Source organism: Phoca vitulina, unplaced genomic scaffold, assembly GCF_004348235.1.
Source record: "Phoca vitulina isolate PV1807 unplaced genomic scaffold, GSC_HSeal_1.0 scaffold120, whole genome shotgun sequence".
Classification (NCBI taxonomy): Eukaryota; Metazoa; Chordata; class Mammalia; order Carnivora; family Phocidae; genus Phoca; species Phoca vitulina.
This window is the reverse complement of record NW_022589823.1, coordinates 574,012-599,093: the sequence shown is the minus strand read 5'-3', so window position 1 is coordinate 599,093 and position 25,082 is coordinate 574,012. Positions and strand designations below refer to the sequence as shown.

The 25,082-nt window shown below is 45.4% G+C and overlaps 2 protein-coding genes across 9 annotated transcripts in view; one reads left to right on the top strand and one right to left on the bottom strand.

Annotated features, from left to right (window-relative positions):
- The window catches only part of YBEY (ybeY metalloendoribonuclease), an 8,002-nt gene extending 7,515 nt beyond the window's left edge, over positions 1-487 (bottom strand). For 2 of the 3 annotated variants that reach the window (XM_032398776.1, XM_032398774.1), the window contains exon 1: positions 286-487. The gene's annotated coding sequence lies outside the window, so the exon portion shown is untranslated. Of the gene's footprint in view, positions 1-200 lie in introns of all 3 variants that reach the window. The other variant, XM_032398775.1, reaches the window with a different exon arrangement.
- Positions 484-25,082, top strand: part of MCM3AP (minichromosome maintenance complex component 3 associated protein) — a 51,255-nt gene continuing 26,656 nt past the window's right edge. Inside the window, exons 1-16 of one of the 6 annotated variants that reach the window (XM_032398769.1) lie at positions 484-563; positions 1,384-2,699; positions 3,273-3,496; positions 5,778-5,856; positions 6,092-6,236; positions 7,555-7,745; positions 10,113-10,252; positions 11,852-12,049; positions 12,374-12,642; positions 13,647-13,809; positions 15,873-16,033; positions 16,899-17,200; positions 17,443-17,672; positions 18,838-18,938; positions 23,820-23,951; positions 24,356-24,469. In XM_032398769.1, coding sequence (XP_032254660.1) covers positions 1,481-2,699; positions 3,273-3,496; positions 5,778-5,856; positions 6,092-6,236; positions 7,555-7,745; positions 10,113-10,252; positions 11,852-12,049; positions 12,374-12,642; positions 13,647-13,809; positions 15,873-16,033; positions 16,899-17,200; positions 17,443-17,672; positions 18,838-18,938; positions 23,820-23,951; positions 24,356-24,469 — 3,668 coding nt within the window. In that variant the 5' untranslated portion in view covers positions 484-563; positions 1,384-1,480. Of the gene's footprint in view, positions 564-584; positions 925-1,383; positions 2,700-3,272; positions 3,497-5,777; positions 5,857-6,091; positions 6,237-7,554; positions 7,746-10,112; positions 10,253-11,851; positions 12,050-12,373; positions 12,643-13,646; positions 13,810-15,872; positions 16,034-16,898; positions 17,201-17,442; positions 17,673-18,837; positions 18,939-23,819; positions 23,952-24,355; positions 24,470-25,082 lie in introns of those variants that run through there. The other 5 variants (XM_032398768.1, XM_032398773.1, XM_032398771.1 and 2 more) reach the window with 5 other exon arrangements.

The following is a 25,082-nucleotide window of genomic DNA, read 5'->3' as shown; positions in this document are numbered from 1 at the left end:
CGGGGCGGAGGGGAGGGGGGAGGAGGGGATGCGATGACGCGGGGTGGGCGGGAGGGGAGAGGAGGGGACGCGATGACACGGGGTGGAGGGGAGGGGAGAGGAGGGGACGCGATCACACGGGGTGGGCGGGAGGGGAAAGGCCGAAGAGGGTGAGTCCTGGCGGGTCCGGGGCTTCCCGAGGGGCCGCTCAGCGCGGGCACCGAGGCTCCGAGCGCAGGCTCCGGACAGCACGCGGGGTGCAAACGACGCCCCACTTTGCAGAGGGGAAGTCGCGGGCTCACGTACCGGCGCCGAAGCCAGCGGATCCCGCGCGAATCCCGCGCGCCGGAAGCCCCGCGGCGGCCGTCCGGCAGGCGAGCGGAACCCGAGTGTGGCGGAGCCAGGGTGGGGCGGAGCCGCGCGAACGGACCGGAAGTTGGTCCGCCGCGTTTTCTGCCCGCGGCGCGCAGCGAAGGGTCGTCTCCGGCGGGCGCTGTCTGCGCCTACGCCTCCAGCCGGGCGCCGAGGGGGCCCCGGGGCGGCGGCGGCGGCGGCGGCGGGTCTCCGAGTCCCTGAGCCGGACGGTGAGCGCGGCGCAGGGTCCGGCCTGGGCGGAGGCCGCTTCCTTCCGCTGCGCCATCCCCTGCCCCGCCGCCGCGCTGCTGTCGTCAGTGGAGCGGGCCTGGGGCGCGGGCGGGTCTCGGCGGGGCGCGGGGCCGCCGGCGATTTTCGGGGTGCGCGGCCTCCGTTGCCCCGCCCTCCCTGGTCAGGGGGCAGCCCTTCTGCAGGGGCGCTCTGTGCTTTGAGCCAGTTTAGTGGGTCTTCTCAGGTAGAGCAGCACAGTTTGTTTCTCTACCTGGGTTCTGGTTACCGGGAGAAAATTAGGAAACACCGACGGGCGCCTGGCGGGCTCAGTCGCTGGAGCCTGGGACTCTTGGTCTCGGGGTGAGTTCGGGCCCACGTTGGGTGTAAAGATTACTGGAAGAGATAAACCTTAAGAGAAAGAAAAAGGAGGAAACACTGAAACACTGATGTTCTTAACAGCGTTACATTGTAGTTTTCTGGCTACGGAGATTGAAGACGGGAGAAACTCCTCTCTTTAAAGTGTGACTGCATTCATTTTCTCATGGCTCTTTGAGGTCTCTCGTGCCATTTACCAATTAAGTAAAATAATTTCAGTTTTTTTCTTAGTCTGAAGGATGACACTTTAAGCCTCCGGTAACAAAGTAATTTAATCTTCCACCCTCTACCCCAGGCAACCCCCCCCCAAAAAAAACACCCCACTGGCTCTCAGAAAATAATACCTAGCCCTTTGGTTTCCTTAGAGTGTGACATGTGATTACAAATTCTCTTCTTAGTCTTCCAGCAGGACGTGACGTGATGATCTGAATTTTTGTCTTCCAGCTTACTGTGAGGATGAGGGGGAGCTCCCTCGCTGAACAGACTATTTAAGAAGAGAACTACTTGTGTGCATGTAGAATTTACTGCCTTTCTTCAGAAGATGAACCCAACTAATCCTTTTAGTGGGCAGCAGCCTGGGGTTTTCCCAGCATCTACCAGTGGTCCCATAGGAACATTTCAGGCTAAACCACCTTTTCGATTTGGTCAGCCTTCTCCTTTTGGTCAAAATAATACGTTATCTGGGAAAACCTCAGGATTTTCACAGGTAGCCAGCTTTCCGACATCTTCTGGAGTAAGTCCTCCTTCTTCAGCACAAACATTAGGATTCTCCCAAACCTCAAATGTTGGACTCTTTTCTGGACTTGAACACACTCCAGCTTTTGTAGCTGCCTCTGGGTCTTCAAGTTCATGTGTGCCTGCAAACCCAGGATTTAGTTTTAAATCACCCAATTTTGGGGCTTTCCCAAGTACTTCTACGTTTGGACCAGAAACTGGGGAAATAGCAGGCTCTGGTTTTGGGAAAACAGAGTTTAGCTTTAAGCCTCTGGAAAATTCCGTGTTTAGACCAATATTTGGGGCTGAATCTGAGCCAGAGAAAACTCAGAGCCCAATTACTTCTGGATTTTTCACATTTTCTCACCCAATTAGTAGTGGGCCTGGGGGACTGGCTCCATTTTCTTTTCCTCAGGTGACAAGCAGTTCAGCTGCCAATTCAAACTTTACCTTTTCAAAACCAGTCAATAGTAATAATTCATCATCTGCCTTTACCTCTGCTTTGTCAAACCAAAATGTAGAGGAAGAGAAGAGGGCCCCTAAGTCACTATTTGGAAGTTCTAATAGTAGCTTCACTAACTTCCCCATACCTTCAGGGCCTCTGGGTGAACCATTCCCAGTTAGCAAAACAGGTGTGAGACAAGGATGTGAAGAACGTGTTTCCCAGATGGAGCCACTTCCCAGCCTCATGAAAGGACTGAAAAGGAAGGAGGACCAGGATCGCTCCCCAAGGAGACATGGCCATGATGCAGCAGAAGACTTGGATGCTCTGTCGAGGGGAGATCATCCTCCAGATAAACGACCTGTCCGCCTGAATCGACCCCGGGGAGGCACCTTGTTTGGTCGAACGATACAAGATGTCTTCAAAAGTAATAAAGAAGTAGGTCGTCTGGGTAATAAGGAATCTAAAAAGGATATTGGCTGTGCCGAATCTGGGGAAAATGACCACATGGCCATCCCAGGAGGGAGTCAGTCTGTCTTGACACCTTCCCGGCTCCCCGGTGTGAATAAAGAGGAAGAAACTGAAAGTAGAGACAAAAAAGAAGGTGAGCCCTCTGTATGTGCACCGTCCAGTACATGCTGCTGGCAGGTTCTTGGTAAATTTCCCTGGGTCTTAGTTTGATGTTTCTGGTAAACTTTCTGTAAACACTAGGAATGCTGACATGCCGAGAGCATGTCCTACGTGAGCATTTCCTGTGCTCTTACATAGGTAGTGCCTCTTGTATGAAATGTTACCTGGGGGGCGACTGGGGGGCGACTGGCCGGCTCAGTTGGAGGAGCATGTGGCTCTTGATCTCGGGCTCATGAATTGGAGCCCCACGTTGGATGTGGAGATTACTTAAAAATAAATAAATACATAAACTTTGAAATGTTATATCTATGCATTTTTTTAAAGAATTATTTATTTTAGAGAGAGAGTACACAATGAGGGAGGGGCAGAAGGAGAGGGAGAGAATCTCAAGCAGGCTAACTCCCCGCTGAGCTCAGAGCCTGATACGGCCCGATCTCACCACCCCGAGATCATGACTGGACCCAAAATCAAGAGTCGGCTGCTTAACTGACTGAGCCACCTAGGCGCCCCATCTGATACATTTCCGTGCCCGTTCTCCTATCCCTAGATTCTCTAAGAGGAACGCCTGGACGTCAAAGTAAAAGAAGCGAGAGCACAGACAGTCTTGGGGGCTTGTCTCCTGCTGAAATCACAGCAATCCAGTGTAAGAACATCCCTGACTCTCTCAATGACAGAACCATTCTGGAGAACCACTTTGGTAAAATTGCTAAAGTGCAGCGTATCTATACCAGGCGCAGCAAAAAGCTGGCAGTGGTGTATTTTTTTGATCATGTGAGTATTTCCAAGAAATTTAATGTGAGTGAAAAAAAATTGGAACTTTGTTACTTTGAAACCTGTTTTTTAATCTGTCAGTTATTTGCTAGAATTTGGGCAAGCGCTCGAATATCTTATTCTTTTTTTTTTTTAAAGATTTTATTTATTTGACAGAGAGAGACACAGCGTGAGAGGGAACACAAGCAGGGGGAGTGGGAGAGGGAGAAGCAGGCTTCCCGCGGAGCAGGGAGCCCGATGTGGGGCTCGATCCCAGGATCCTGGGATCATGACCTGAGCTGAAGGCAGACGCTTAACGACTGAGCCACCCAGGCGCCCTCGAATATCTTATTCTTAACTTAGGCTGGAATAGCACTATTTATTTCATAACTTGGGGTTATTCATGGAAAGCTTGCAGTCCCTACTGAATCAGTGTTCTAGAAATGCTGGGTGAGTGATTCTATGAGTCAGATTCCTCTGACATGCATGGGAGTGGCTCTGTAATCACACGGCACTTTTTCCAAATTGAGTTTTCTTGTTTTATTTGGTCATAGTGCATAATCACTGTAAACATTCAAACAGTACAGAAAAAGTAGACTCCCCTTGTAATCGCACTCTCCAGAGGTAACTGATGTTACTTGTTTGGTTTATACCTTGACGGTAAATACACGTGTAGGCACAAACATGCATGACACATTGGTTGTAGGGTGTGTGCATACAGGGGCCATTCACATTATGTAGCTTTGTATCTTTATTGTTTTTTCTGAATATTCTTGTGGGGAAAAATAAAGTTCTATAGAATTTCTAAAGTAGAAAGCATGTCTTTATACTTTTTTTTTAAATGATAAAAGTATAGCCTGTTAATGTAGGAGAAAAAAACAAATCTATGGGAGGGTAAATCTTTGCAAGTATGTAGTCATGTTGGTTTTACACAAATGGGATCACGCTGCATATGCTGTCTGGTAACCTTTCCAGGTAGCAATCTTCAGTATTTTCTGAAATCAATAAATAGCCTAGATTAGAATAGGATTGTTAAGCGCTACGTGGCATTCTATCCTGTTTACCTACTTGGCCAATTTTCTATTTGTGGACATTTTGTGTATGTATTTCTGATGGGCTTATATCCTTTGTTTAAATTCCTGAAGTTCTGTGCCAAAATACATGCATAGCCTTAGGGCTTTTGATGTTTATTCTTTTCTGTTGATTTTTTTTTTCAATTCATTGGCATTAATTACATTCACAATGTTGTACAACCATCACCACTGTCTATTTCCGGAACTTTTTCATCATCCCAAACGGAAACTCTAACCACTAAGCAATATCTCCCCATTTTCTCCTTTTTTCAGCCCTTGGTGACCTCTAATCTATTTTCTGTCTCTATGAATTTGCCTATTCTAGAAATTATTTTTAAGTGGAATCATACAGTATTTGTCCTGTTTATTTCGGTCAGCATCATGTTTTCAATGCTTGTCCATGTGGTTGTACTTCATTCCTTTTATGGTTGAATAATATTCCATTGTATAGTATAATATTCCAATATATTACATGTTGTTTATTAATCTGCCAATGGACAGAGGTTGTTTCTACTTTTTGGCTATTTTGAATAATGCTGCCATGAACACGGTGTGCAAATATCTCAAGACCCTGCTTTTATTCTGTTGGGTATATACTTAGGAATGGAATTGCTGGCTCATATGCATTGTTTTTTGTTTTTGTTTTTTAAGTTATTTGGCTATTGAGATGTATTTGCACTTATAGCTGAATCCTAGAAAATATTAATGTAATAAATATGTAAATTGTCATTGTAAGCAGTTCATTGATACATATAATGCCGAGGTTCCCTAATTACCCTCATCTCTCCTGTTACCCAGGAGCAAACACCATTACCCAGTATGGTGTGTATTTTTCTAGACATTTTTGTAGGTATGTCTGTAGGTCCACTAATATGTGGTTGGTTTTGTGATAAATTGTACCCCATGTGTATCATTGTCTTCCTTTTGTCTTCAAGTGTGACTTGGCAATCTTTCCATTACTGTATGTGTAATCAGATGGTGAGAGTCATCTCACCAAATGCCAGCAAGGCCAAGCTATGGGTTCTATCCCAGTAAAGTCATTACTTTCAAAAAGAAGAGCTAAACCACGCCTGTGAGATGGGTAAGGGAGGCGAGGACTGTGTGGTCAGAACACGTAGGGGCGGAGGCACCTCTATGGTGCAGAATTTTGCTCCTGCATTTGTGGTTTTAATCTCATTTCCTTTGGTGTCCTGATGTCCTCATACGTTGTGTTGTGGACTGTTTTCTAGGTGTCTGCCGCCTTGGCTAGGAAGAAGGGGAAAGGCTTGCATAAAGACATGGCTATCTTTTGGCACAAGAAGAAAATAAGTGAGTTTGCAATTATTCTTGGTGTAGTCTCCAGTCCTCTGTGTACCACGCCCTCCGAGCTGTCGCCAGTGCCAGGGTGGGGCTGGCTGTCGGTGCATCCTGTGTCTCGGAGTGTTTCTGTGGGCTCCTCTGGAACCTCCTGTGACAATTAAGAGAGTATTACTTTTTCAAACACAGTAAAAAAGTCCACTGCCAAGTGATTTGTGACTCATGAACTCTGCGCTTGTGTCCTCAGGTCCCAACAAGAAGCCCTTTTCCGTGAAGGAGAAGAAGCCGGGTGACGGCGAAGCCGGCCAGAGCCCTGAGGACACCCCCTTCCAGCATTCTCCTCTTGGCAAGCCCGTGGTGAGGGCCGCCGCTGGCACCCTCCTGAGTAAAAGGTGCGGCCGGTCCTTCCTGTGGGCTCCGACTTCTGTGCCCTCGGCCGCAGTCGTGCCGAGCATGGCAGGGACGTGGGCGACACGCCGACACTTGGGCAGGGGGAAGGGGGCCTGGGAGGGGGAGAGGAGGGCGTGCTGGGAGGGCAGGGGGAGACGGCTGGGCAGAGCCCCGGGCTGCTCGCTTGTCTCGCTCAGTCCCGTGTCCCGTGCACTTGTATTGGCACCTGATGTGTATCAGTGTGTAAGGGGGACTTCTTCCCTTAAGAGGTCTAACTGGCTATGATCAAGTGTTCCTCAGAGCTCCTCGTAGCAGTTTCCAGTATGACTTTCTGTAGGTCCAGCTTATTACGGTGAGGCAGTCCCCCTCGGCCGCACGATAGCTGGGGAGCCAGGGGTCTAGCTCTCAGGTGGGAGTGGGCACATGGTGTGTGCCTCACGTGGCCTCCCCATCTGAATGGAAATCTGTTCCCAGAGCCCCCAACTTCCCGCATGACCCCCCCTCCTCACAGCCTGCTTCTGTTTGATCCTTCATGTATTTTGGTTAGTATATTGTTTCCTCACTTTTCATTTCACAGTTAGCACTTTAGTTGCTGATTTGTTTTGCTTTTTACTTTCCCACTCAGTCATATCTTCAACATTAGAGTTCACTGAATATCGAAAGCCAACTAGGAAATGGGGAAGCTCAGAGACATTGCTCATTTCTTTTTAGTACATCCTTCTACCAGAGTGAAGTGATGTATGAAAACATGTAGGCGTGTGATTTCCTCATGGTGTTAAAATGGGTTTTTTTTTTTTTTTTGTCCAAATCCCAAGCTGAATTTCATTTTTTTGAGATACAGATCTATGGATATTCATTTCACCTGTTTAAATGGGCTCATCTCATTCTTAAAAAGTATGGAATATTTTATTTTATTCTGTTTTTTTTTTTTTAAGATTTTATTTTATTTTTGAGAGAGAGCGTAAGTGTGCACGAGTGGTGGGGAGGGGCAGAAGGAGAAGCAGACTCCCCGCTGAGCAGGGAGCCCGATGCGGGACTCGATCCCAGGACCCCGGGATCATGACCTGAGCCGAAGGCAGATGCCTAACTGACTGAGCCACCCAGGCGCCCAAAAAGTATGGAATATTTTAAAATCACAGTGAATGACAAGAGTAACACCTTCGTGCTCATCACTAGCATTGTCAGGGCTTGTCTCATGTCTCATTGTACTTTGTCAGTTTTGGAGGAGCAGAAAGTCTTGAATGGTGGAAGCATTCAGAAGTAGAAGTGATAGAAGCACCTGATGGATACAAGGCCCTTGATGTGTTACTATCTTTGTAGCTCTCCAGTGAAGAAGCCAAGTCTTCTAAAGACCCATCAGTTTGAGGGAGACCCTTTTGACTCGGGCTCTGAGGGCTCTGAGGGTCTCGGGCCATGTGTGTCATCACTCAGCAGCCTGATAGGCACCGTGGCTGAGACTTCTGAGGAGAAGTACCGCCTGCTTGACCAGAGGGATAGGATCATGCGGCAAGGTATGGTGGGTGCACCTCAGCAGCGGTCCAGAGACCTGGCTAAGGTCATGGTAAGGTCACTGTGGGAGCTGGGAGGAGGGAGCAACCCCTGCCCATGGGGCTCCACTGTCATCGAGTCTCTGGGTCCTCCAATGCCCTGCATATAATCTTTCCTGTGAACTGGTTTCCCAAGGGGATGGAAGACATGGATTATAATGTAGATATGTCTTTAATTTTATTTTTGGAAGAAAATCCATAAACTATTGACCCATGCTAAATTAAACATTTTAAAGGGCCATTTTTAGACATTCAGAAAGCATATATTAAACAAAAATCCAAATGTTCGGTTTGACAGAAATCCCCACAAATAAAACTTAAGAAATGTCAACCCAGGAGAAAAATCTGTAACTCATCACAAAGGCCTGATTTTCCTGATATAGAAAGTACTGTGGAAGTCATTGTGAAAAAGGCCAGCCCAATAGAGAAATGAGTAGGGGGTCAGAAGAGTTACAGAAAAGGAAGTATACCTGACCTTGACCAACACAAGGCTAGGGGTGCTGGCCCCCTTACAGTCGAAAATCCACATACAACTTTTGACTCCTCAAAAACTTAACTGCTGATAGCCTACTGGTGACTTACTCATAACAGTCAGTTAACGCATATTTTGTGTGTTATGTGTATCATATACTGCATTCCTACAATAAATTAAGCTAGAGAAAAGAAAATGTTATTAAAATGATAAGGAAGAGAAAATACATTTACAGTACTGTAAAAAATCTGTGTATGAGTGGACCTGCACATTTTAAACCTGTGTTGTTCCAGAGTCAACTGTGTCATGAATTGGTTTTTAAACATATGGAAAGGTGCTCCCCCCATCACACACAGCAGTCCAGTTACACCCGCAGAGGTGGCCTCCCCCTGTTACACCATGATGCTGCGTCCTTGAGCGGGCTGTGGACGGCTGCACCCCTCCAGTAGAGGGCAGGTTGGCAGTATCTTCCGGCCTTAGGAAAGCCTGTGCCTTCGACCCAGCATCCCACGTCCAGAAGTGGGTGTGTGTGTGTGCACACATGTGTGTGTTCCACATACAAGGTTGTTTTTGATGACAAAGATTGGGAATTGATTGTCCACATAGCAAGATTCTAAACAGTCTGAAAGAAGACTGGGGTTTCTTTATGGAAAAAAATGAAGATTTATTGTGAAGTAGGAAATCATAGTGTGGAAGTATGTAGTATGCTACCCTTTGTGTATAAATAAGGGGGTAAGTGTACCTGCCTGTGGGTACATAAAGTAGTCCTGGAGGTATGAAAAGATCTCTTCACGTTGTCTCAGAGAGGGGAGCAAGGTGGGGGGGTCTATTTTGACATTTTTATACCTTTGGAATATAACCCATGTGAATATATTACTTATTCAAAAAATAAGTATTCTGTTAACTTTAAAAAAATATGTGCAATGACCACACATAAAAGGAGAAAGTATTTGTGCTTTTTTTGCAAAGTTTTTTTTTTAAAAGATTTTATTTATTTATTTGAGAGAGAGAGAGTGAGAGAGAGAGAAATGGAGAAGGGGGAACAGCAGAGGCAGAGGGAGAAGCAGACACCGCACTGAGCAGGGATCCTGACATGGGGCTTGATCCCAGGACTCTGGGATCATGACCTGAGCTGAAGGCAGACACTTAACTGACTGAGCCATCCAGGCACCCCTGCAAAGTTTTTTTAAATTAAATTTAGCTGTGGGATTTTACTCTTTTTAAGCTGTGAATAAGTGGAATAATCACAGTGCTTCCTTAACGTAATAAAAGCTGCTGTCATACATTATGTCATTGACATGGTGATTTTTATATTCCAAATAAAATTAGTAGGTATTGAAATTTTTCAAGATAAAAATAAGATGTGTGTATTTTGAGCTTGAAGTTGTTGTAATCCATCTCATTTAAAAGGTATTTTTGTAACTTTAATTCTGTGGGAAGTAAGAGTAGTTTATTCAGGACCCAGGTTCTCTTAGGTGTTCTCTTAGGTGATTCTTGTTCTGTCAACAACAGAATGAGATAGAAGCGATGAAGTACTGAGTTTTAGAGTGCTGGTATGTTTGGAATATTTACAATTAGCAAGTTGATCTTTTTAACAAACATACTGCAGCGTGATGTCTGTCGTTCAGACTGCTGTGGAGACACGGACGGTGATCAGCGGCCCCTCCTGCATCATGCGGTGCAGCCTGTGGCTTCTGCGGGGGACGGGGCCTCTGGGTGCTCTGTACCTGACGTGATAGGCCATGCTTCCCTTTCAGCGCTTTACTTGGTCATTTGTGTGTGGCATTTGCCTTTAGTTTTATTTTTCCTTTTACTATCATAGTAACTGTGTGATACGTTACTTTTTACTTGTCATTTAGCTCGGGTGAAAAGAACCGACCTGGACAAAGCGAGGACTTTTGTTGGGACGTGCCCAGATATGTGTCCTGAAAAGGAGCGGTATATGCGGGAGACCCGGAGCCAGCTGAGCGTGTTTGAAGTGGTCCCAGGGACTGACCAGGTGGAGCCCCGTGTCCTCGTGGGGTTCCTCTCTAGGCCGCTGTCCGTAATTAATCTTCAGGGTGGAGGTGGGCTGTATAGGAGGGGGGGGCTTATTCTTTTATAATTTCGGTACATATTGATACTTGATTTGGGCGTTTACCTTTTTAGAGGGTGGCAGGGATTTAGAGGGTGGCTACTATTAACATTCATATTGAATTATTTGTCCTGTGAGGTGTGTACTAAATAGTCTTGTGTAGGATAGCTGGACCCCAAGGTACTCTAAGGTACGGCTGTAGATACGGATTTGTTCATAGATTACAAGTTTCTTTTCACAATTTTCTTCCTATCCTTTTCTGTGTTTGTGTTTTGCACAGTGAGATTATGCTCTAGGTGCAATTCTGAATGAATCCTTTTCACTTAAAATAGTATCACATTTTCTTTTCTGATAAACTCTATCAGCATTTTTTAAACAACAGCCTATTATTTGATTAGGTAGCTCGGTCAGAACTTCCCATTTTGCAATCACTAGATACTTAAATTTCATTAATAATTCTATTGGGCATATTGTGTGTAACAAGTCTAAGGTATGTGGGTTATTTCCTTCTGATGGATCCTAAGAGTTCAGTTACTGCATCAAAGGGTGTGACCTTTCTTCAGGACCCTGACCATGTGCGTGCCAACGCATATTCCCAAATTGTTCCCTGGGAAATCTGCATCATTTTAGATCCTTTTTCCTCTTTGTTAATTTTGCATGTGGACTTCTCTCTTGTTTGGTGGGGTTTTTTGTTGTTTTTTTTTTTTTTAAAGATCTTATTTTTGACTAATGTCTACACCCAAGGTGGGGCTTGAACTTATAACCCTTAGATCGACAGTCACATGCTCCACGGACTGAGCCAGCTGAGTGCCCCTTGGCTGGTGGTTTTAAGTTGCCCTTGCCCCATGTGGGGCCCTCAGCTGAGCAGGAGTGTCACAGCAGAGGCTCCTGCCTTAGGAGACGGTCATGCTGGCTTACCGTGGATGCCCAGGGCTCACTCCTGGGACGTCTGGTCTTCTGCCCTTGGCCACATGTCTTCAGCCTCCTTTTGCAGGTGGGACAGCTCCAGGCCTATGCCCTGCAAGGCTCCTGCTGCTGTCTCCGTTTCCTTTCTAGTCTGTGTGGACTTAACTTTGGTGTTTGAGTGTGGCTGAGGTCTGTTACAATGCTTCAGAGTCCTTTACCTGTCACACCTCTGCCCTTGGAACCATGCAGGTATATCTCTACTTACATTCCTTCTTCTTTTTTTTAATTTTTAAATAATCTCTGCACCCAGTGTTGGGCTTGAACTCACAACCCTGAGATCAAGAGTTTCACACTCCACTGACTGAGCCAGCCAGGCGCCCCCACTTACATTACTTCTGCTGCTTTGCTCCGCATTGTATTTGTCAAAAACAAGTTCCTTGTTTGTTTTTGAATTTTGATCATTACCTTCAAACAAATTTTACATTTTAAAATTATATTCTGTAGTATTGATCTTGTATGAGTATGTGGGTGATTTTCCTCCTCATTTTAAGGCACAGCTGTGGGGAGGCTGGCCCAGCACCTGACACCCAGCTCTTTGCCCCGACTGTGTGTCCCCAGGTGGACCACGCGGCCGCTGTGAAGGAGTACAGCCGCTCTTCCGCTGATCAGGAAGAGCCCCTCCCGCATGAGCTGCGGCCCTCAGCAGTGCTCAGCAGGACCATGGACTACTTGGTGACTCAGATCATGGACCAGAAGGAGGGCAGCCTGCGGGACTGGTATGACTTCGTGTGGAACCGCACACGGGGCATACGGAAGGTATCAGCCGCTTCTAATCAGAAAATTAGAAAATGCATGTGAATTCCAAAGTTGAAGCAAGATTTCTTTTCATTTTACTCAGTTATATTTCATCTGCGTAAAAAAAAATGCTGTTATTTAAAATCATTACAAAGTCCTGTTAAAATGTGCTTCATGGGCTTTGTTTGAAATTGACATATGAGAAATTCAGGTAATCACGATTCTTCTAATCGTTTGTTCCCAATGCATGGAAATACATGCGTGTAATCTGTGTGTATACAAGACACATATGTATGTAGGGTGTGTGTGTGTGTGTGTGTAATACTCCCTCTTGCTTGTGGCCAGGACATCACACAGCAGCACTTGTGTGACCCTGTGACGGTGTCCCTGATTGAGAAGTGTACCCGGTTCCATATCCATTGTGCCCACTTCATGTGTGAGGAGCCCATGTCCTCCTTTGATGCCAAGATCAATAATGAGAACATGACCAAGTGCCTTCAAAGTCTGAAGGAGATGTACCAGGACCTGAGAAACAAGGGTGTGTCCTGTGCCAGCGAAGCCGAGTTCCAGGGCTACAACGTTCTGCTCAATCTCAACAAGGGGGACATCCTAAGGTAAACTTTCAAATTTGGAAGCTAGCCTAAGCTATATAAAAAGGCAGGGTTTTGTTTTTTTTTTTAAAGACTTTATTTATATTTTTTAAGATTTTATTTATTTATTAGAGAGAGAGTGTGTATGCATGAGGGGCAGAGGGAGAGGGAGAAGCAGGGAGCCAGATGCGGGGCTCTCTTCTAGGACCTTGAGATTACAACCTGAGCCAAAGGCAGCCGCTTAACCTACTGAGCCACCCAGGTGCCCCCCCCCCCTTTTTTTTTAAGATTTTATTTATTTATTTAGAGAAAGCATGCAAGTGGGGGGAGGGGCAGAGGGGGGAGAGAGAATCTCCAGCAGACTCCCCACTGAGTGGGGAGCCCAAATGGGGCTTGATCTCATGACCCTGAGATCACGGACGACCTGAGCTGAAACCAAGAGTCAGGTGCTTAACCGACTGAGCTACCCAGGAGCCCCGATAGGCATCTCTCTTGAGTGATTCAGTCAACTCTGTTTATTTACAAAGGAAGACAAAGTTAAATTTTGTTTTTTAGATGTCATCATCATCAAAAATGGCTGGCAGTCATTTGGCATTAAAATAATTCTTTGATAATCAAGTCTTAAATTGATTTTTGCTTGAATTTGTTTATTTACCATCTTTTTAGAGAGCACCATTGTTCCCAATCCAGCTCAAGAGCGGCAGCTTTGAAGTTAGTAAACTGAATAGAATGGCAGATGTCACCATTAAGTCCCTCTTTCTCAGTATGGTTAAAATTTAGATTTTTTTTTTTTTTAAATTACATCTATTTTCATGGACATTTTGTCTAATTAAAAATAAAATTGGGGGTGCCTGGGTGGCTCAGTCGGTTAAGCATCCAACTCTTGATCTCAGCTTAGGTCTTGATCTCAGGGTTGTGAGTTCAAGCCCACTGTTGGGCTCTGTGCTGGGCCTGCAGCCTACTTAAAAAAAAAAGGAAAAGAAAAAAATAAATAAAATTCTAATCCCTTTGTCTCCTTTAATTAACAGAGAAGTACAACAGTTCCATCCTGCTGTTAGAAATTCCTCTGAAGTGAAATTTGCTGTTCAGGCGTTTGCTGCATTGAACAGTAATAATTTTGTGAGATTTTTCAAACTGGTCCAGTCGGCTTCTTATCTGAATGCTTGTCTTTTACACTGTTACTTTAATCAGGTGAGTAATGTAGCTATGCTTGAAGAATTGGAAGAAACCAGATCGTTACTTTTGGCATTTAAGTGCTTCTCTATTCCAAGAACATTTTAGCGGGTCCAGGCTAACTCTCGTGTAAGCATTGCAGCCACCCCCGGAGGATGTTGCCGCATTACCTTGTGTCACAGGGGCTGGCGCCATGGACCGCTGGTGGAAAAAGCTGTATGATAGAAAATACTATTATTAAGTTTAGATCAGAGAAATCTCTTTAGAATGATATGACTTGAGTTCAGCACTATCATTTTCCTTGGAAACAAACCAAAAATCAAAAATTGCACATGCAAAGTCCCTGACTTAAAAATTCTTAAGTGTTATTAATCTGAATTTTTGGAGTGAACCTGATGATGCTGAATCCATTTTAATAAATATCTTAAGGGCCTGCTCCTTGTTGAGTACTTTGCTGTGCCTTGGGGTTGCAAACCTGGGGAAGACCCATGTCTTACCTGGTGCTTTACATAGGGTATGAATGCCTGGTCTCAAAATTCCCCAAGTCAGGTCTTCAGCCCTAGCCCCCTGACAGTGCATGCACTGTGCTGCCCCCCAGCTGCAAGGGGTCCTCTGGGTGGGGAGGAGGCTGCCGGGGCGGGGGTGTGTGTGTGGGGGTGCTCTTAGGACCTGGTCAGCTGGTTCTATGACTCCAGGTTGTTTTTCTTCTTTGGTCACACATCAAGTCCTTTGGTAAACGGTGACTAAGCCCACGGTCATAGCCCAGGCAGAGGGTCTTCTTCAAGTGTGTTCATTGTCCTGTCTTATAATTGCCAATAGCACTGAAATTCTGGAACAAATGAAAAGATTTTTAACAACATGCCATTTGGGGAACTCTGTACATTCAATAAATAAAACCGATAGCTAATATTTTCAGAATGATTATGTAATGTTCTTAGAATGTTGGCCATTTGTGCCCGTTTTAATAACTTGAAACAAAAAAGACATCTAAGTACTTTAGAGAAACGCAGTGTTTGACCTGGTCCCATAGGCTTCCTTGCTCAGCTCCACCTGCTGTGATGCTTCCTGTCCGTCCAACCCCAGCCCACTACTGCCTCAGGGCCTTTGCACTGCTGTTCTCACTGCTGTTCTTTCTCCTCACAGAGCCATATGGTGCTCACCTTCTTCAGGTCTTGGCTCGGCTGCCACCTTCTCAGCAGAGCCCACCCTGCCTGCCTGCCCTCCTCCTCTGCCTTCCTCTGGTGCACTGTCACCGTTAAATGTACTGTGTATTTCACGGGTTCAGTTTGTTCGTTGTTGGTCTCTCCCTAACACATCAGTTCTGGGGGCAGGGATTTTGCTTTGTTCATTGTTGCGTGCTCACGTTAACAATGCCAGATAAGAAATAAATACTTGACAAACACTGTTGGAATTGAAGAACACTGCAAGAGGAAGCAAGGGTCACCGAGAGTCCTAGACCCACATACAAGTTTTGTTAACATTTTCCTGTTTTTCCTGTCTTCTTTTTTTAAAGTACTTCTTACGAATTTCATGCCATTTCTGCATTTTTCCATGGCACTCTATCATCTCTGTGATAATTTTTAGTGCCACAGAGCTTTTTGTCAAGTGGATAGTGCACAGTTGACCTTCCACATGCTCTGCTGATGGATGACTTGTCTTCTAGGGTTTCTTGTGTGGGTGTGTGTGTTTTAGATTTTATTTGTCAGAGAGAGCGCGTGTGCACACACAAGCTGGGGAAGTGGCAGGCAGAGGGAGAAGCAGGCTCCCCGCTGAGCAAGGAGCCTGATGTGGGGCTCGATCCCAGGACCCCGTGATCATGACCTGAGCCGGACGCAGACGCTTAACCGACTGAGCCACCCAGGCGTCCCTAACTGTTCCTGTGTATGAGACTGTTTCACATGCATTTCTGGGCATCTTCTGCTGAGCAAATCCCCTGGTGATTGCTAAGCTTGGGCCTCTTAGTACCAGATTGCTTTCCAGAGGGACTGAGCAGTAGCAGGACCCTGTCCCCCACGGAGGCATTTTGTGGTCATGGAATGACTGGCTCCTTAACACTGCAGTGATTTTGCTTCTCTCTTCAGATCCGCAAAGATGCTCTCCGAGCGCTCAACATCGCGTACACTGTGAGCACGCAACGCTCCACTGTCTTTCCCCTGGATGGCGTGGTGCGCATGCTGCTCTTCAGAGACTGTGACGAGGCCACAGACTTCCTGAACTACTATGGTCTCACTGTCTCTGATGGGTAAGAGCAGAGGGTGGCTGCGGGACCTCTCTCTTTTTTTTTTCCTCTTTTAGTTCTGATAAAGGGCTGGGAAGTGCAGCTACGTACCAGGCCCCAGAGAGGGCCCATTCTGCATGCTACCTCCCTGGGGTGCAGGTGAACACAGCGAGGCTCAGAATGGGCTGGGGAGCATCCCCAGATCAGACACTGCTCGTTAGCGGATTGGCGTTCAGACCTATTTCTTTGCAATTTTAAAATCAGTGCTTTTCATAAGATACTGAAGAAATTAAAGGTAAAGGTTAGGGTCTTCCTTATTCTTTCTCTCGAAGATGACTTCTGCTGGCCAGTGACTACCACTGCCGACCTGTGGTGGCCCCAGACAGGCACTGGTGGGCCAGGCCAGGGGCTTCTGTGCTGCTTGGAGTCAGTGTTTTAAGAACCTGATGAAACTCGTGGACCCTCTCCTCGTAAATGGCAGCATAACGTGCACCATGTCTTGTTCCAAGTTGCTGTTTCTCTAGCCCTTCCCTCCTCTTCACTCCTCATTGCCAGCCCCTTCCTGTCTGCTTCCTGCAGGCCTGTCCTCACAGAAACATGCGGCTTTGGAATAAGACAGGAGCATGCAGGTGTGTGCTGTTCCACGTAGGGCTGCGTGCAAGCAGGCCAGGAGGCTCCCATGTCACAGGGCAAGTCCAGGCTGGCAGCTGTGGGTACTGTGGGCTGGGACACCAGATCAGCCTTTACTGCCTCCCTCTTCACTTACACGTGGTTGTGGGGTGACCCAGTGATGGGGACAGGGCTTCCAGCATTGCTGCTGGGCGCCGAGAGGTGACGGTTGGCTTCTCACCGATGTAACGCTTCTCTGGGTTCTCTGTGGTCTGGGTAGCTGTGTCGAGCTGAACCGGTCTTCGTTCCTGGAACCAGAGGGCTTATCCAAGGCCAGGAAGTCGGTGTTTATTACCAGGAAGATGACCGTGTCGGTTGGGGAGATTGTGAGTGGAGGGCCATTGCCCCCCATCCCTCGTCATACTCCCGTGTGCAGCTTCAACTCCCAGAACAAGTACATTGGGGAGAGCCTGGCTGCAGAGCTGCCTGTGGGCACCCAGAGACCCAGCTCGGATGCAGTAGGTGAGAAGCTGCAGTTGCATGAGGGAAGTAGCATTGCCCCTCCAGGAAGCCTCTCTGGAGGTAGGAGCATCTGTTTTATTTTGTGGGTGGGGGTGGGGCGGGGGGGTATTGGCTCAGTGCTCAGATACTTCTCCCCTCTCAAGAATGGCCTGAATGGCTCTTTGATGTCACGGTGCTTGGTTCCCACTGGTGAAGCTCACACTGTCCCCTGTGACCTTCCTCGGGAGGGTAGCCAGCCCTTAGGGTCACTGTGGGTGCCCAGGGGTTGTCTTAAGTGCCTGCACTTGCCTGTTCCCTTCCAGGTGGGGGGAAAGGAGAGGCGTGTGGGGCAGAGGCAGATGTACTGCCGCCCGCTCTCCTCCAGCAGCCTCTTCCCACCCCTGCGCCCACACCAGCTTCTCTGCCTCACCTCCCAGCACCGACCCCGAGCACAGCGCCTGGCCTCTTCCAGCCCCCTGTGCAGCCCCCCCTCCAGCCCCCGGTGCAGCCCGAGTTGCTTCCTCCAAGGCCTGTACCTTCGTACTCGGATGCGGTAAGGAGTGTTCTGGGTTAGGGCGCTGGGGAGCCCGTGGTACAAGTGTCACCATGGTGTCTGATACCCAGTCTGACCGTGGTCTGTGGATCGAGCCCACAGAGGTGGCTGCCTGTGGCTCTAAAATATTCTGAGTGCCAGCTGGGGCGGGTCTCAGGACCCTGGCCGTGGAGGCTTAAGCCTTTGTCTTTCTGACAAGGTGCCTGGGGCTCCGAGCTTAGGGCTGCACCAGGCCGCCTAGCTTGTTGCCTGTGTCTGCTTGGAGGGGCCACAGGTCAGATATTGGAGAAGGCGTAGCAGGGTTTTTGTGGCCATAACGTGAGGGCTGAAGGAAGTCCTGTCTTGCACTGAGGGCTCTGCAGACACGTGGGTCTCTGTGGACCACCCTCTGCCCTGTGGAGTGGGCTGTGTTGCCTGGTCTCCCACGAGGGGTCCAGGGAGAGGCCCTGCCTGCAGCCCCTCAGCTGTGGGTGGCAGAGCTGGGGCTGACCCCGCAGGCTCGGTGCAGAGCCCCCATCTTTGTCACGGTCGTCAGGACAGCGCTTCATTGCTTCCTGTCCCAGTGCCGTCAGCAGCACCCCTGACGTGTCTGCTCTGAGGGATGTTCAACACTGCTCACTTGAGAGAGCCAGTGGACGTGTTGACTAGGGACCTGTGGGGCGCCAGGCAGCTCTGTGTGCCTGCCGATGGGGTTGAACAAGGCCTGTCTACCATATAGGTTGTGGGATCGGGCTCTCCAACCCTGTTGCTTGGGCCGGTGCTGGGGTGTTAAGGAGGCCTGAGAGGATCGTGAGAATGGTTAGAGAAGCTGACCGTGTTGGATGTGGTGGGGGGGGCGGCGTGGGAGGGTGTTGAGCAGGCAGCAGGCTTGCCCTGTCCTTTGATGAAGGCTTGTCTCCGTTCATTAGCAGGAAACCTTTCCAGAAGCAGCATAGCTGATTCCCAGATTGCCTCAGACAAGTGTCCACTGATGAGGTTGTGAAGGGATGTTTTTGCCCTGGGGCGGGGGGATGCTCCGTGAGACCATCTCCAAAGTTCTAACCCTCTGTGAAGGTTTTCAGTACCCTTAGGCTGTAGGGCTAGATTGTTTGGTTTTAAGCTCAGTCTGGATCGAGGCAGTGTTTCTCACTGCCGGCACTCTGACCCCGACCTGTCCTCTCCTTAGGACCTGGCTCAAGTAGTGGATGAGCTCATCCAGGAGGTTCTTCAGAGGGACTGTGAGGAGGTTGGTGCCGCTGGGGCGGCCTTCGCAAACACAGCTCTGGGGTAAGTGCAGTGCCCCCCCTGCTCTGAAGCTGTTTGCTCCCTGGGGCCGTTCCCCATCCCTCCGTGTTTCTTCTTATAGAGCTGCTCTCAGTCTTGGACAGGAGGTTGCAGCTGCCCATTTGTACAGGCTTAACTGTTGGTCCTGTCCTCTAGGTGGGTATGATTGTGTCATGTTCCTGACCTTCTCTTTGTCATTGGCATGAAGTTTCTGTTTGTGTGTGCTTTTTGAGCAATGTTAGGTTTATTAAAGTTGTAAATTAAAAACATGTTTTTCCTTGAACTTTGAACATGCCTTTAAAATACAGTAAAGTATAAAAATTTGTTTATTCTCTATTAAAAATTAGAAACACTTTATGTGATCTTGGATTAAATTTTACTTTATAAATTTTTTTTTTTTTTTTTTAAGATTTTATTTATTTTTTTATTTGAGAGAGAGAGTGAGAGAGAGAGAGAGCACAAGAGGGGGGAGCGGGAGAGGGAGAAGCAGACTCCCTGCTGAGCAGGGAGCCCGATGCGGGACTCGATCCCGGGACTCCAGGATCATGACCTGAGCCGAAGGCAGTCGCTTAACCAACTGAGCCACCCAGGCGCCCTAAATTTTACTTTATAAATTTAACAGGTTAAATCCCTTAAACATTTTACATGATTTGCATTTTATACCATGATGAAATTTCTTTAGAGATTTCAAACTACAGTTATAAATTTCATATATCTAATTCTAATATTTTAGTCTTAATAAATTTAATAATCAAAATTTTTCTAAGACTTAAACAACTTAAAGTTAATTAAAGCTAATCGATTTAGTAAATCAGATTATTTTAAGGATTTCAAACATGTTTTAAAAATCCTATTACACATGAAATCACACAATGATTAAAAAGTATAATTTCACCTAGTATAAATGTAGATGACTCTAAAGTCATCTTTTTATTAAAAAGTTAATCTTTTCAATAGGTTTGATTTATTTTCTTTTACTGGAGTCAGATACTTTCTGGTTGAATTAAAAATAAATACGATTTCCATTGGCTTTATTTTATTGTGATAAAATGTGCATAACAAAATTAACCACCTTAACCATTTTTAAGCATACGACTCAGGGCATTAAGTACATTAACAGTGTTGTGTATCCATCACCATTGTTTCCGGAACTTTTTCATCATCCCAAACAAACTATACCTGTTAAATAATAATATCCCATTCTCCTCTTTCCCTAGCTCCTGGTAACGTCTATCCTACTTTCTGTCTTTATGAGTTTGCCTCTTTTAGGTACCTCACATGAGTGATATCATAACAGTATTTGTCCTTTTTTGCCTGGATTTTTTTAGACACAAAAATGTCTTAAAGTTCATCTCTTGGTTATAGCCTATACTAGCATTTCATTCCTTTTTTATGGCTGAATAATACTCCATTAAAGTATACAGTTGACTTTGACCAACGTGGGGGGCTTAGGGGTGCTGACCCCCTGTGCAGTCGAAAATCCAAGTATAACTTTTGACTACCCAAAATCTTAAGTAATTATAACCTACTGTTGACTGGAAGCCTTACTGATAGCAATTAATAGTTGATTAACACATATTGTGTATGTTATATGTATCATATACTGCATTCTTACAGTAAAGTAAGTTAGAGGGAAGGAGACGTTATTACGAAAATCGTAAGGAAGAGAAAATACACTTAGAGTATCGTATGTGTGAGTGGACCTGTGCAGTTCAAACCCGTGTTTTTCAGGGGTAAACTGTATAAACACATAGACACATGTATATACACATTTTGTTTATTCATCTGTTGATGGACACTTGGGGTTAGTTCCACCTTTTGACTATTGTGAATAATGCTGTTGTGAACATTGCTGTACAAATAACTATTTGAGTCTCTGCTTTCAGTTCTTATGGGCATATGCCTAGGAGTGGACTTACTAGATCATATGATCTTTTTTTAATTTTTGAAAAACTGCCAAACTGTTTTCCACAGTGGCTGCACCATTTTATATTCCCACCAGCAGTGCACAAGGGTTCCATTTTCTCTACATTCTTGCCAATATACAGTATCATCGTTAAAAAAATAATTTTTTTTTTAAAGGTTTTATTTGACAGAGAGCGAGTGCACAGGTTGGGGGAGCAGCAGGCAGAGGGAGAGGGAGAAGCAGGCTGCCCGCTGAGCAGGAAACTCAATGTGGGGCTCGATCCCAGGACCCTGGGATCATGACCTGAGCTGAAGGCAGATGCTTCAACGACTGAGCCACCCAGGCACCCTAAAATTTTTTTTATTGTAGTCATCATAAAGGGTGCAGAGTAGTATCTTGTTGTAGTTTTGGTGTGCATTTCCCTAATGAGTAATGATGTTAAGCCTGTTTTCATGTGCTTATTTGCCTTTGTGTATGTCCTTTGCCCATTTTTAATTGTTTTTTGTTGTTGAGTTTGTAGGAGTTCATTTATTTTCTGGATATTAATCCCTTTTCAGATACATGATTTCAAACATTTTTTCCTATTCTGTTTGGGAATGTCTTTTCTGTTTGGATTGTCTTTTTACTTTCTTGATAGTGTCCTTAGGTGCACAGAAGTCTTAAATTTTATGTAGTCCATTTTATCTAATTGTTCTTTTGTTGCCTGTACTTTTGGTTTCATATTCAAGAAATTGCCAAATCCAATGTTATGAATATTTTCCTGTGTTTTCTTCTGAGAAAATTATAGTTTTAACTCTTAAGTTTAGATTTTTGTTCCATGTTGGTTTCATTTTCATATATGGTCCAACACCATTCTTTTGTATATATTCTTTGTATTTTGAAATGACTATCTTTTCCTCTTTGAATGGTCTTGGCACCCTTGTTGGAAATCAACTGGTCATATATGTGAGGGTTTCTTTCTGGATTCTCTATTCTGCTCTGTCGGTCCATATGTCTGTTTTTACACCAGTACCACATTGTTTTGATTGCATAGCTTTGTAGTAAGTTGTAGTAAGTTTTGAAATCACAAGGCATGAGTCCTTCAACTTTGTTTCTCTTTTTCGAGACCGTTCCACTATTTGGTGTCCCTTGAAATTCCATATGAAATTTTAGGATGAGTTTTTTTTTTTTTTTTTTTTTTGAGAGAGAGCGAGCGAGCGGGGGTGGGGGGCAGAGAGAGAATCTTAAGCGGGCTCCATGCCCAGTGCAGAGACTGACCTGGGGCTGGATCTCACGACTCTGAGATCATGACCTGAGCTGAATTCAAGAGTCGGATGCTTAACCGACTGAGCCAGCCAGGCGCCCCTGGGATGAGTTTTTCTATTTCTACAAAAATGCTTCTGGGATTTTGATAGTGATTGCATTGAATCTGTAGATTGCTTTGGGTAGTTTTGACATCTTAACGTTAAGTCTTCCAGTCTAGGGGCGCCTGGCTGGCTCAGTCGATAGAGCATGTGACTCTCTTGATCTTGGGGTTGTGAATTTGAGCCCCATGTTGGGCTTAGATTACTTAAAAAAAAAAAAGTCTTCTCGTCTATCTACATGGGCTCTCTTTCCATTTGTTTAGGTCATCCTTTATTTCTTTCAGCAATGTTTTCTGCTTTTCATCGTATAGGTCTTTCATCTCCTTGGTTAAATTTATTACTAATTGCTTTATTCTTTTCAGTGCTATTTTAAATCAAATTGTTTACTTAATTTCACTCTTAGAATGTTCATTGCTAGCATATAGAAATACGATTGATTTTTTTTTAAAGATTTTTATTCATTTGAGAGAGAGAGCATGGGGGGGAGAGGCAGAGGGACAAACAGAGTCCCCACTGAGCAGATAGCCTGGCACGGGGCTCCATCCCAGGACCCCGAGATCACGACCTGAGCCGAAGGCAGATGCCCAACCAACTGAGCCACCCAGGAACCCCCGATATTTTTGATCCTTACATTCCAATCTTGCTAAACTTGTTTATTAGTTCTAATAGGTTTTGAATGGATTTCTTAGGTTTTTCTATATACAAGATCATGTCCTCAGTGAATAGAAAATAGTTTTTTTCTTCCTTTGTAGTTATGGATGTTTTTTATTTTTCTATAACTTCCAATATAATATTGAATAGAAGCAGCAAATAGGGCATCCTTGTCTTGTTCCTGGTCTTAGAGGAAAAGCTTTCAGTGTTTCACATCTGAATATGATGTTAGCTGTGGTTGTTTCATATATAGGCTGTATCATGCTGAGGAAATTCCTTTCTTTTTGTAGTTTTTTGAGTGCTTTTTATTGTGAAATGGGGTTGAATTTTGTCAGATGCTCTTTCTGCATCAATTAGGATGATCATGTGAGTTTTTTCCATTCAGTTTATTAATATGTTTGTATTACATTGTTTTTCATTTGTTGAACTATCCTTGCATTCTAGTAGTAAATCCCATTTGGTCATTTTATATAATCCTTTAAATATATTGCTGAATCTTGTTTTGTTGGTATCTTGTTGAGGGTTTTGGTATCATTATCCTTAAGGGATATTGGTCTGTGGTTTTCTTACAGTGTCTTTGTCTGGTTTTGTTATCAGTGTATCAGTTCAGGGCAATGCTGGCTTCACAGAAGTGTTAAAAAGTGTTTCTTCCTCTTCACGTTTTTAGAAGAGTTTGAGAAGGATTGGTGTTAGTTCTTCCTTAAGTGTTTAATATAATTTGTCGGTGAAGCCACGTGTTTCTGGACTTTTCTTTGTTGGGAGGGGTTTATGAATACGGAGTCAATCTCATAAGTTATAGGTCTATTCAGATTTTCTATTTCTACATGAGTCAGTTTTGATAGATTGTGTGTTTTAGACATGAGCTTAATTTTTATGCTAAAAGCCAAATATATATTTTTCCTAGTCAATATTAGAAGTTTAGTTATGCGGCTTGCTTGGCTTTTATTTATTTATTTAGAATGATACTCACTTTTCTCTGCCTAGTGTTTCCAATGCTGCTATGGAGGAGCTATTAACAGCTGCAACCACAGGCATTTTGAGGCACATTGCAGCTGAAGAAGTGTCTAAGGAAAGGGAGCGAAAGGAGGAGGAGAGGCGGCAGGCTGAAGAGGAGAGGTGAGTGTGTCTTGTTCTTGCAGTGCACATGAGGTCAGAGTGTGTGGACACGGGACAGAACCGACCCTGGCCTGGGACGCTCTTACTGTTGTCCACTGCACTGGCATCAGACCCATGGTTCACCCAGCGCCCTCATACACTGCAGTCCAGGTGATGGGCGGGGGTCCGAGGCCACACCCACCTTGTGAGCAGCTGCCTTCCCCCACAGCTGGAGGGGGGAAGGGTGGTGGTCAGGGGAGCTGGAGTGTGTGTGGCTGTGTGGCTTGTCTGGTGGGATCAGAGTTGTGGGCTTGCCGGCTTAGGTGGCACAACTCAAATCCCAACTTTCAAGGTCAGGGAGGGTGCTGACGCTTATTTTTATTCTTAAACATTACTCTTGTGCTTTTTTTTCCTTTTACCCTTAGGTTGAAACAAGAGAGAGAACTGGTGTTAACTCAGCTGAGCCAGGGCCTGGCTACAGAGCTGACAGAACTTGTTGTGACAGAATGCGTGAGGGAAACCTGCTCCCAAGAGTTGAAGTAAATGAAGTGCTGCTATCTTGTAGTTCAAGGGTGTAGGGTGGTGGGAAAGAAGGGGTTTATGGAGGCACTGTGGCCAGGCTGCTGCCGTTCAGGTAGCTGTGTTTCACTTTGACAAGGAACATATCTTTTGGATAGCCAAACAGTGAAATGCCATTCTTGTTCTTGAGTGTGTGTTGCCTCCAGAGAGGGCCTCACTTACACTCTTGACCTCATTGTGGGTCCTGCACTGGTGGTAGGGAAGTGTCCGTTAGCAAAATAATTCGTTGGTAGTCTTCTGCACACCGAGGTATTTACTGTTAGTTTTTCTCAAGTAGAAGATCCTTTCTCTTGCTTCCTGTGTTAAAAGATTTTTTTGAGGTATCTCATTTAAGAATTTTATTAACTTCTTTTTTTTAAAGTATAATTAACATGCAATGTTACATTAGCTTCAGATGTACAACATATTGATTCGAAAGTTCTATAAATTATTCAGCGCTTACCATGATAAGTGTAGTCACCACCTGTTACTATGCAACATTATTACAGTATTTATTATTCACTCTATTCCCTATGCTGTACTTTTCATCTCTGTGACTTATTTATGTTTTGACTAGAAGTTTATATGTCTTAA